The sequence below is a fragment of the Motacilla alba genome, chromosome 3 (assembly GCF_015832195.1).
Source record: "Motacilla alba alba isolate MOTALB_02 chromosome 3, Motacilla_alba_V1.0_pri, whole genome shotgun sequence".
Lineage (NCBI taxonomy): Eukaryota > Metazoa > Chordata > Aves > Passeriformes > Motacillidae > Motacilla > Motacilla alba.
In genome coordinates this window covers 57,768,609-57,781,119 of record NC_052018.1, presented here as the reverse complement: position 1 = coordinate 57,781,119, position 12,511 = coordinate 57,768,609, and the positions used below count along the sequence as shown (strand labels likewise).

Below are 12,511 nucleotides of genomic sequence, written 5' to 3'. Positions count from 1 at the left end.
TAGAGAAGAGGATTTTTAAAAAAAAAGTATTTTTTTCTATGTTGCTATCATTGAGGGACAGATTTTTGATAATCAACTTCCTCATCTATATTATAGATGTTAAAACACCATCCCATTTGCAGCTACTAAGGCCTGGAAGTAGTGACCCCTAGTAGGTCCCCTTGGCTTCATCCACACGCATGGAAAGCCACAGGGGGAGTTATGTGTCAGCCAAAATTAGCAGTGAGAGATTCCTTAGTCCTAACACTATGCCTTGCACCTTGGAAACACACGCTTTCTTTGGTTTAGACTGCCTTTGAACAGTTGTGCCCAAGTAGACATGAGCACAGGCACAGTCCTATACAAAGTCAGAAATTTCTAGGGCACATCAATGTCAACAATTTAACAGTCAGGAGATCTTGTCACAGGACTTCAAGCTGTCAGAGCACAGCTAATCTCAGGAAATGAACTAAAGAATTTGCCCTGGAAAACTGTCAGTGAGAGGTCCCTCAACACTCTGTTGCACTGAATCCATTCATAGGGGCCCTGGGCAAGGACAATTGCCTCTCCAGCGTGCATGGCTGGGAGATAGCAGAACAGCTTCCTGCAGCTGTGGGTTCCACAGACAGGCTGCTTTAGAGACTTTAAAGCAAGGTCTGCACATCCTCTTGCCCCTGCCCCAGTGTCAGAGGATGCCTGTATCAATTTCCAGCTCTGTCCCACAGCTCCCTTCTAGGACTGGGGTGGGAGGACTCACACGTCCTACAATGCCTACTCCACCAGTCGAGGGTCTTATGTCCTTTCTTTTTGCCCAGCATATGCTTTCTTCTTGTGTCCCATGAGACATTTTACCATGACTGCTGTGCCTATAAAGCTCTCTGGGAGGGTCAAAACCTGACACCAGCTGATCCAGCATTGAACTGTTAGCCTGCCTGGATGGACTGCTCTCATGGAGTTTTGCCTTCTTTGTTGTAGTGAATTTTTGCTCTAATGAAACACAGTCAGAGTTCAATAATATTCCCTTGTTCAACGGTAGGAATTCCATGCTAAAATCTCCCATCTTAAAAAGACACCTTGGAAGGCAGGTTGTCAAATCAAACTGTAATTTGACAGAGATGCATTAAAAGCACACAAATTGAAACTGTGATTGATACATTGTACACAGACAAGTCCAACATCTGTAAAGATGATTATGGGTAAATCACTGGGAACAGAAACTCACGTGAAACCCCACTTAGACACTTCAGCACACCAACTTATTGAAGTTGAAACCCACTGATTAAAACCATGTCTCACATTTATCTTCAGTTATCAGCCAGCACCCACTGCCACATCACAGCTACAAGATTTTTTCCCAGAAGCTGGCACTCAAAATTGCTGCTCAGAGGTGTGGTAAGAAGCAAGTTGAGAGCACAGGTGGAGATCACGGGATTATAAATGCTATCAGTAGTTTACTGACACGTCATTTAGGAGTAATGTGTGCCTTCATCTAATGCCTTTCTAAAGTTAAAAGGAAACACAGAAGAAATAAGCGACAGTAATGAAAACAGCCAAATGAAAATGATAATAGTAATTAGGATGTAAATTAGTTTGAGGTTGGTAGGCAGATGAAGTGCAGTAAAGATTTCTAGATCTACATCACTGGTGTCAATCATTGTCATCATTCAATATCTCAATCTTACTCAAAAAAGTACCAGCTGGAAGTGCTCAATAATTACAAATTAAAAAAAAAAAAAGAACTTCATCTATAAATTATTTCTTACAACATACTTTAGTTGGTCTGGTTATAAACTTATTGAACTATAATCAAACAAAACATTGAGGCATTTTATTATTAAGGCATATTAGGCCTTCCAATATACAAATCACCCAGGAAAAGAACCTGAGCCTTGTAGTGTAGACCCTTGCCCCATTAAATAAACTTTCCCCAATTTGTAAGGCAAATGTATGATAACATTTTTAAAAAGAGATCTCAATAAGTTTACAAGTTAAATGAGACATTTCAGAAGAGAAATGTTTATTTTAAAACACAAGAAGGGAAACTGAAACACTCTGTTTTCCAAAGAATGAAAATGCAAACCCAGCAAAATGGAGAAAGTCTGCACACATCCTAAACGCACATTTATCTTAACCTTAGTAACCACATGATTACCAGAGACTTCTGGATGGCTTTTCTTATGAATATATGAAGAGCAATGAAATGGAACTTTACAGTGGGTGGTTTGCAAGGAAAAACTTTGTTAAAGTGTCTTATTTGCAAAATGGTCTGTTAATAAAACCAGGAAAAATAGCAGCTACCTCCACACCTTAATTTGCTGGAGTGGTAAGAGCAGAAAAGAGAGAGACTGCTATGTGGTTTGTTAAGCATTCAGGCTTAAAGGTCATGGATTACTAGAACACTGTTCACTGACAAGTAATATTTAATAACAGTGATATAACAACTTTAAAAGCAGTCAAATATTTTCATGGACCAAAATGGAAATGGTCCATGAAAATTCCAGAAACTATGGCCTGGCTGGAAATGCAGAAATGTCTTTGCCTTTAAGATATCACCTCCACATGATGAAATTTCTTTACAGAAAATCCCAATCATTCTGCAAAAAAGATATAATCTCATTAAACCATTGTAACATTTACTGAAAATTCTGCAGCATAAGCTATACTTCCTCTCCCTGCCTCTCTGCTCTCAGACCTCTTCTTCAGAGTCTTCCTGCCTACTCTATAAACTTTTGTAGAGCTGCTGCTGCTCTGTTCTGTGGAGCTCCTTATCCACGGCCAGTAAGCAACAAGACGGAGGGCAGAGGTGAACAGACCTTTCTTTTGTTACTTCCTGAATCCCAGAAGGGCTCCATGCATCCCCCTAGGCAGAGATACAACCTCCCGCTCCAGCCTCAGTGCAGTCACAGGAAGAGTGTTCCAATCCTGGAGTCTCCTGGCTGCCACCAGCACTCCAAATGGCACACTCCATATTTAAATGACATCTTCCCCTTGCCTCCCCGCTTCCAAAAGAATAAAGCTTTCTGGAACAGAAGATTAACTTCCATCCTTTAATGTACATTCATTCACATTCAGCAAGTGGGTAGGAGGTTGCAGACAGCACGGTCGAATGATTTACACCCTGCTGCCAGAAAAGGGAGGACAAGAGCAACAGCAGCCAGGCTTTTCGGCAATTCTGTGGCTCCCTGCAAGAGCAGCAGCCCTCCCTGCTGCTTCTCTCCCACCCACAGCTTAAGAAAGGCTCACTGTACATTTATAGACAGCTCATTTATTACTGCAGCGTAACTCACCCTTCTGTGCTGTCCAAACACAGAGCTGACCTTAAAACAAACCCAAAGCTATGGCTATACATTTGTGCTGTCTTAACGTCTGCAGTCCCAGTCAACCAGTGAAGCTCTGCAATCACCTGACAAAGACAGACTCTGTCCCAGCAAGTTTCTACAATGTAGCTGTAAGATAAGAACTGGATGCAAAGTACAGGTGAAGGAAACAGAAGGCAGCAATGATATTTTATTCAGTGTCTTACTTGGGAACGTGCTGAATGAAAGAAATTTATGAATGTTGCCAGCAGAAATAAGACCAAAGTAGTGATGATGCAGGTAAGAAAAACCATGCATCAGTATATTTAACCCTGGCTTTGCGTATTTCCTGTGAAGTTAGTTTACAAACAGCTCCCTGCTCATGCCACAGCATAAACAGACGCTTACACTGCACAAGTTGTTTATTAGGTTACTTCTGGTTGTCCACAACACATAATATTCCAACTGTACAGCTATAAAACCTCTTCCTCCAAAACCCAGAACCATTCCCATCCTGCCCAGAAGCAAAACGAGGTTTGGGTTTTGCTTCTGCTTTTGTTAGGCATCATGAAAGGACACACATGATGAGGAGTTTACAGCACATGTAGCTGGCAAAACACTTTTGTTCAAGATCTTGAAGTTCCAGAAACAACTGCATCTAAAACTATTTAAGACATAAACACAAAACCCAGTTTGTGTATACTTCCACTACTTTAGGTTGCTTAAGGATGTTTAATATGGCTCACATACAGGAAGGAAGAAGTCCGCAGCGAAAACAGAGCAGCCCCTGAAGTACATCAGAAGAAAAAAGTCTGATTTACTTTAGGTATTTATTTAAGGGTAGCCAGAATAGCTATTTACACCTGTTTGGTAACTTACCCTGTGGTGTTCCTAACTACCTCCCTTCTCAGCAGCCTGTGCTGGTCCTGATTCATAAACAGCAACTCCAGAAACAAAACACAACACTACTGTTCTCTAATAAACCTACTTACAAATCCATTACAAATTAATTAACTGGAACATTTTCTAATCTGATTTATATTGCTCTCTTTAAACTTCACAAACTTAAAGAAGGCCTCTTGGACATGTATTGAGATGCTTCAGTTTCAGCTGTCATATCTCAGTATTACTGGACAAAACTTCCCTTGCTTTTAAGCCAAGCTTTTACTTAAGGAGGTCAATTAGAATTTAACACTGCTCTTTCTTCATGGATAAAACAAAAGCACTGAGAAAGTTCAGCTCAAAAATTTAACAAATACTAATCACAGTTAAACTTATCCCTGTTGCATAATCACACTACATTTATACAAAACATAATATTTATTTTTCATGTAATTTAAATTGTTTATCCAAATTTTCACATGCAACCTATGTCAGCAATCCAAAGGTATCTTTCTCAGGTACGCAGGCTAGCAGGCATAGAAAAAGAGGTCACATGTAGAAATTAACTATAATGTGGGAACAAACATTATGAGACGCCTTAGCTATACTGGAATTCCCAGGTTTTGAATCTACAAAGAATTAACTTTCAGAGCTACACTACCCAGCAAACCCAGAGCACAAGCAGCTCTGCTTTTACTAACACATCACAAGTGACAATGTGCCCAATGCAGTCTTAAACTAACTGCTTAAAACACAGAAGGAGAAGTCTTCTAGCTGCAGCACCAGGAGACAGGAAACAGGGAACAATAACATTCCAACACTGACTTCCTCTCAGAAGGGTTTCCCTTCATCACTGGTGCCCCAACACGTATTTACCTCGAACATCCAACATTTCCCCTTGCAAGGCTTGCCCCCACCCCACAAGGGGTATATAGCTTCAACAGACATGTTCACCTCAGATGAAGCTTTCCACGCCAGAAACCTGCCTCCCTGACGAGCTGTTCTAGGAGATTTCAGCATAGCCATTCCCCTGAGGCTTTTCGAGAAAGAATGTCCATTTTTGCTCATGTTGAAAAATTTTGGTGACCTTTCCCCTGAGAAGACAAGCACCCCCAGGCTGACTAGCAGGGACATGAACCATATCCTCATGTCTCAGGGAGAGACAGCAGCAGATTCAAGCATAATGGAGACTTTGTTTCTCAGAGTAATGCCTTTCGCTGCCTTGATGTAAACTCCCCCACTTTTGACTGTACTGGGGTGGGGGGGAAGAGAAACCCTCTAAATCCACGTATCCTCAATAGGAATTTCTAGCAATGGTCCTTTGCAAGGTGCAGCTCAGGCTTCACAAGGCCTTAACCCACAACTGCCATTCTCAGGTGCTGCCAGCAACATCTGGCTCAGCAATCCTCTGAGGCAAGAGCATGGAAAAGATTGTTCCTGTGTCTCAGTGACTCTCTGCAAGCCATAAACAGTATAGAAAAGCATGCTGTGCCATTTCAGGGCAGAGGAGACATAAAGGAGTACTACAGAAAGATGGGAAGGACAAAACGGGAACCAAGGAAAGCCTGGTGGACACCTCTGTTAACTTCTATGTTCTTAAGATGGCAGAAAAATTAGGAATGATGATGAAAATGTTGTCAGGCCTGCTGAGAGAACTACAGAGAGAGCTCTGGAATCAGCATAGATGAAAAACATAAGGAAGATTAATACTGAAAAGCAAAAGATCATATAAGGAAATGAGACAACATACTGATGAGATGCAGATGGGATTTACTGAGAGAAGACTTAGGACAGAGAGGCAGCAAGATTGTAGGCAGGAGATTGTGCAGAGGAGAATGGGACTTTTTCAAATGAGGATACTTAAGTATAAAAGGAGGGGGCCAGGACAAAAGATCTGGAGAGGAGAAAGTACAAAGACTCCAGCTAGTTCAGTGGAGATGGTTTTAAAAAAAAAGGTACATTTGGAATTAAAGTGTAGAGGAATTCATTCACATAAGCGAAGTCTCCCAGATTTCAGATAGAGTTCAAGATTTCTGAAGCCCAACCTCTGTTTACATCAAATATATGTGAAACACACTGACAAGGCACACTTTAGTCCCCTCTGGTCATTCTATAGATACCAATGACCTTTTAATTATATCATTATACTGATAGGGGTGCAGATGGAAGTATTGTAATAGTGCATTTGCATTATTCTTTCATTTTGCAAAAGTAAAACAGAAATACCGATGTCTTTCTACAGTTACAAGCATTTATACACATTATGAATGGGGGCTTCTGACTCCTATGAACTGCAAGGGCAAAACACAGATTTTTTCATAACTTCAGGGACAGCATTTTACTCAGGGGAAAATAAAATCTCTTCAGTAAGTGACTCTAATTGAAGTTTAGGTCTATTCTAACTACATTACTACTTGAAAAAGTCAGGCTAGGTCCTGAAGATGAAAAGAAAGGTCAGTGAGTTCTGCTCTGGCCAGTACACCTGTCAGCATGACACAAGCAGGAAGCAGAGGTATCCAATTTCTCATCGCAAACTTGCCCAAAACAAGCTTCAAGCTGTACTCATTCAAAATTGTAATTATCCTTAACAGATCATCTGATAAAACATACCAAATGGTGGAAAAGTTCACTCTATCCTTGTTGCAATGCTTGCCTGTGCAAGAATCACAGCAGCGTGCCTCAAAACAATCCTAACCCAACTGTCCTTCCAGGTCACAGGCAAAATGGCTGTACTGGCTGGAAAAGCAGTTGTATTTTAATGTCTATCCTGGAGCAAAGGTGCCAAATAGCACCTGTACAGCCTCCTCTCACTCATCCTAAGCCTGCCAAATACTTCTTGTCAGCAGTTGGAAACATAACTGGAAAACCTCAGCAGCTCTCCAGGATCATTTAAAAATCACATTAACCATATCCCATGAAGTCTACTTCTGTCTACCAACCTGGCACTGTTAAGATCACCCAGATATTCAAAAGGCAACAGAAGTTATGACTTTTTACTTTGTTTGTTACTTACCAATGACCTAGCAGCATTAGGTCAATACAAGCATAAAAAAGGATGAAATTCTATTTTGCCCCATTCCTCCATAGTATTTTACTTCAGGCATGACAACTCCATGTTCTAAGGACAACATAGGCTGGAAAGGACACTGCCCAAAATACTGTGCTAGGCTAACTCTTAATGAGCTGACTTTTGATATTATGACTAGTACCAGATCCTACATGCAATTTCACAATCATCCATGTTAGTAGGTCATCTGTGCTCAGCTAGCCCTGGAAACCAGTTCCTGGCACACTAAATACAAGAAGGTAATCAAGAACAGTCATCGGGTATTCACCGGGGAAAGCTGACCAGTCTGATACCTCTTAACTATGAAATTACTGGCTTGGTAGATGAATGGAAAGCAGTGGATATTGTCTACCTTGACTTCAGGAAGGCTTTTAACTCCCTCAAGATCCTCATGCACAAGCTGGAGGAGCAGGAGTTGGATAAGTAGACAATAAGTTTGACTGAGAACTGGCTGAACTGACAGGACCTGAGGGTGGTGATCACAGGCACAAAATCTAGTTGGAGGCCAGTGGCTAGTGGCATACCCTGGGGGCTAATACTGGGTTCCATCCTGGTTTATGTATTCCTTAATGATCTGGCTAATAGGAAAGAGCGTGGATATATAAAAAGAAATGATCAAGAGAAATAAACAAAACCGACACCCCCTCCACCACTGAAACTAATAAAAAAAATTTCCCACCCCCTAAAAATCTAAAACCCAAACAAACAGCCCCCCATCAAAGGAAGGGAAAATATATGCAAATTTGCTTTGCCTTTTTATACCAGAAATTTAGAGAATGCAGATTCATGGATGTGAGTGTTGACACCCTCCCAGTTCCAGCCCTGAAACCTGTATGAAAGTCCTGGAAACAACAGTGAGAACATATTCTTTTTAAGTATGTTTCTACTGCCTACAGAGAATGTAGCATCAGCAAATCCCCTCTACTAGAGGACAAAAAGCATTAGACTACATCTCTAATGATAGTTCTTGGATGGGGGTAGAGGGCGATTAAAATAGCACCTATTGACTTTTTTCTTTTTTGTTCTTATGCTGTCCTCAATCTGATACCTCTTCAGCTTTTAGTTCTTTGTATGTGTGTTGCTCCCCTCCTCTTTCTCCCTCCCTCTGCCAAAAAAAACACCACCCTGAAGCAAAAAAAAATCCCAGCCCTCCTTACTACTTTTAGACTGTGTATATAAGCTTCTGGGGGTCCTGGTGGACAACAAGCTCTCCGTGAGCCAGCAGTGGGCCCTTCTGGCCAAGAAGGCCAATGGTATCCTAGGGTGCCTTAGGAAAAGCATCGCCAGCTGGTCAAGGGACATGATCCTGCCCCTCTACTCAGCCTTGGTGAGGCCACATCTGGAGTGCTGCATCCAGTCCTGGGTTCCTCAGCACCAGAGACATGAAGCTCCTGGAGTGGGTCCAGAGGAGGGCAATGAATATGATTAGGGCACTGGGGCATCTCTCTTACAATGAAAGGTTGAGAGAGTTGTGCTTGTTCAGCCTTGAGAAGAGGGGAATTTTGTCAATGAAACACCTGAAGAGAGAGCATGAAGAGGATGCTTCCAGGCTCTTCTCTGGGGTGCCAAGCACTAGGGTGAGAGGCAAGGGGCAGAAACTGATGCACAGGAAGTTCTACATGAATATGAGGAAGGGTGACTGAGTACTGGAACAGATTACCCAAAGGGGCTGCGGAGTCTCCCTCACTGGAAGTATTCAAGGACCATCTGGACACAATCCTGTGCCAAGTGCTCTAGGACAGCCCTGCTCGAGCTGGGAGGTTGGACCAGATAGTTCCACATGAAGCTTTCTAGATTCATTACCAGTTGCTGCAGGAAATAGGCTTGGGCATTTCACAGGTTCACAATTCCTTCAGTTCTTCCATAACTAAAAATGCATTTGCCTTATGTACTCTACATCTACTGTAGTAATGCTTGAAGTATTTTCCAGAAAGCATTCATTGGTATTCCTGCTTGTAACTGGAAAATCTGTTACAAGATATTCATTTGAGTTTCCAGTTTCTCAAGTTGTACAGTTTACAGCATAGGAGGATGAGTGAGAGCTAAGGCTTCCAAAACCATGGAAGTCATGCCTAATGGGTGGCTACTATGCACAGAAGCTGACTTGGTTCTGCAACATCTGACAACCTTAAACAGTCCAAAATGAAACTCAGCAACAGTTGAATGTAGTGAAACAGCACCAGCTATGGAAACCAATGAAATCTTGCAGAAACAGCAGCCTTTCTCAGAACTTTGCAGGGTGGGGTACTGGTGTTTTAATCACAGCATGCATTTGAGTTATCAAAGCCTCCACATTTTTCCCCTGCTATTGTGGGACCATGCAGCTTAGAGCTGCAGGTGGGGAAGAGTGTCTCCAGCTGGCTGATATTTCCTATCTCAGATGACCACATACACCTACCTGGAGCTCTAGGTTCTACAAACAGCACACTAAGCACTTCTTTGTCTGTTAAACATGTAGGCTACAAAAAACATCCAAGGAAATCAATTGTCATCTTAAAAACACAAAGCGGAATGATGCTGATGGGACAGACACAAATACAGAGCGAAAAGAACAATCCACAGAAGAACTCATCCATATTTTTCCCTGTACTAGAAAGAAGAAATGAAAGGTACTGTTAGGCTAGGGATTGGACAAAAACTCTACTGCTGCTAATAAATGCTACATCCATTCAGAATAAGTATTAAAGAAAATGTAATTCTTTCATATTACAGCCAAACAACAATATTTTCCAGCAGATACATATGCCGTATTCAATACTACATGCCAAGGACAGAGAGAGAACAGACTGCAGCTGTGAGCTGTATGAAAGGGACAGGGAAAAGGCAGGAAAGAACTTGCAGGGCTAGGACTCTGGGAGGGCTGGGGAAAATCAGTAAGACCCTTCAGATAAAGCATATGAAGAGGCAGTTAAATCTGTCTTGCTTCTTGCTATACATTCTAGGACACAGAGCAATCTAATTTTTTTTTTTTTGTAAATATAAAAATATTATATTTTTCACTACAAAGCATTTATCACTCTTTTTTCACTACTGCTGCCAGCTGTAGGATGTTTTTTTTCTTCATGAACACACAGTAACATCTTAGATTTATCTAATCAAATAAAAACTAGAAATACACTTGAACAACGATGTTACACTAATTTATAAAGACCAGCAAATGCGGGTTCCATTGTCAGGTCCATCTCTCCCACTGTAAAATCAAGCAACGTAAAAAATAGCATTAGGGAGCAGTCAACACTGTCTTGACCAAGCCTCCTACCTTGACAATGCTTTTTAGATCCTGCACATACATCCTCTCCGTCTCCAGAATCTCTTGGACAACTCTGTCTACGTAGAGGAGCTTTGGACTGGTGGGCTCTGTGACCAGAGACATTGCACAGTTTTTGCTTGCTCCTTTTGGTTCTGCTTTCCTTGGCATGCTTGGCCTTTTCTCAGGGCTTCCCTCAGGATCCTCTTGCTCCACAGCAGAGTTTTTGCGTGTCTTGCTGCTGGAAAATCGCCTGGCTGGGACCAGCTCTAGCTTGATGGCACCTGTCTCTTTATCCTGGCTAAACAAACCCAAGTGGCTGTTTGAAACCAAGGTCATTCTGCTTCCGAAGGAACAGTGGCTGTCCCTGGAGGATGCGGAGGAGGAAGTAGAACTAAAGCTGACAGGACGGTCACTGTCTGACAGGTCCATGGTGTTTTTCTCACAGTAGCGGAAAGATCTGCTGTCCTTGTGCAACTCTTCCTCCTGCTTCTTGGAGTCAAGGGCTTCTGTCACAGCTGGTACAACATCAAGAGGTAAGTGGAAGTCATCTAAACAAACAAACAAACAAACAGAAGAAGTGGGTTTATTGTTGCTGCTCCATGTAATGCATAAGTTGACGGCAGACACTTTTAAAGCTTTTTGCATAGAAAGCAGCCAAAACTCTATTTAAACAAACAACAACCAGAACAACATGGTTTGAGGGGCACTGTAACTCAGTTTTTAGGTTGTGGGGATCGCCCAGTGAGGGCTACAACACCCATTCCTTCTGCTCACACTTCTGTCTCTAGCACATCCTTCTTCTGCCAGTGTGTTGGGCTTGTCGCTAGCACATCCACTGCTCAGCGCAGGAGAAAAACAGAACTCAAAACATTTTCCTAAAGGTTATAAAAGACCCCCACAACTTTACTGGGAGCAGTCCCTGCTATCTCCCAGCTGAGACCTGACCCTGGCTTGGGAGTTTGGAAACCTCAAGAAACACAGGGTGATACCAGAAAGTGTCTTTAATTTTGAATCCCGTAAAGCCAACAGTCTTAAAAAACCTAAAAGCAGTTATCAATTACCAGCTCTGTGGCTTGTACAAAAATACTAAAAGCAGAACAATTTCCCAAAGAAAATAATGTCATTTCAGAAGAAAGAGTCCCCACCGGAAAGAATGCTGCCAAATAATTCAGTTTTCTACTGGGAAAAATAAGTAATTCTAAAACTGTTCTGCTCAAGCCAGAATATTACCCCCTGCTGAACTGACCCAAAGCTGTTTTTCAGATCAGTGCAACAACAAAATAAGATGTCTGTCTTCCTGTTGGCATTTCAGTTCTGCTTTATTTTCCTTGCCAAACTGCCCTGCAGGACACTGTCCATGATGCAATGCAGATTTGTCTCTGGCCAAGTTGTGTGTGATACAGCATCAGAATCTGCAAAAGTAGCTGCAGGTAAATTCAATACTTCAAAGCTTTGTTTCAGTAAGAAGTGTCCTCCCAAAAAAAATATTGCCTCAAACTCATGGAATTTCATAATGCCTGTCCTGTGAAAAAAGGGAAAAACTTCTGACAATTTAGGAAGAAAAGCAATACTGAAGCTACCCACAGCATGGTGGCTTAGTCCTTATTTTAGTCCAGTGACAACTTTTCAAAAATTCATACCAGTAATTACAGCTCTTGACAACAGTTTCAGTAAAGAAACCATAAAGCTGCAAATCAAACCCGCCCAACCTTTAAGGTGGCCCTTCTTGAACTGAATCAGACTTGCTATGCACTTACAAGCAGAAACCTCCTGGACACACAGCTCCTGCAGCTGTCAGAGCAGGGGGAGGATTCCATCCAAAGCTGAAAGCAACTCCCCCATTTTTCAAAATAAATCCAAAGCAAACAGAAATAAAATACCAGAAAAGAATGTTTTGATTTATTTGGCCTATCTTGAATGCATAAGATTTCATTTGTATGTGAGTAATTACTAGCGCCATTTCAGTCATGATGGGATTAGCTTTCTATTTAAGAAGAAGTATTGCCCTCAAGGTGTGCAAAGAATTAACACTGAGAG

At 41.8% G+C, this 12,511-nt stretch overlaps 1 protein-coding gene across 5 annotated transcripts in view; it reads right to left on the bottom strand.

The window, feature by feature from the left end:
* The window catches only part of PLEKHG1 (pleckstrin homology and RhoGEF domain containing G1), a 126,545-nt gene that overhangs the window by 35,641 nt on the left and 78,393 nt on the right, over positions 1-12,511 (bottom strand). For all 5 annotated transcript variants that reach the window (XM_038133597.1, XM_038133598.1, XM_038133602.1 and 2 more), the window contains one exon: positions 10,484-11,022. In XM_038133597.1, the coding sequence (XP_037989525.1) occupies positions 10,484-11,022 (539 nt within the window). The remainder of the gene's footprint in view (positions 1-10,483; positions 11,023-12,511) is intronic.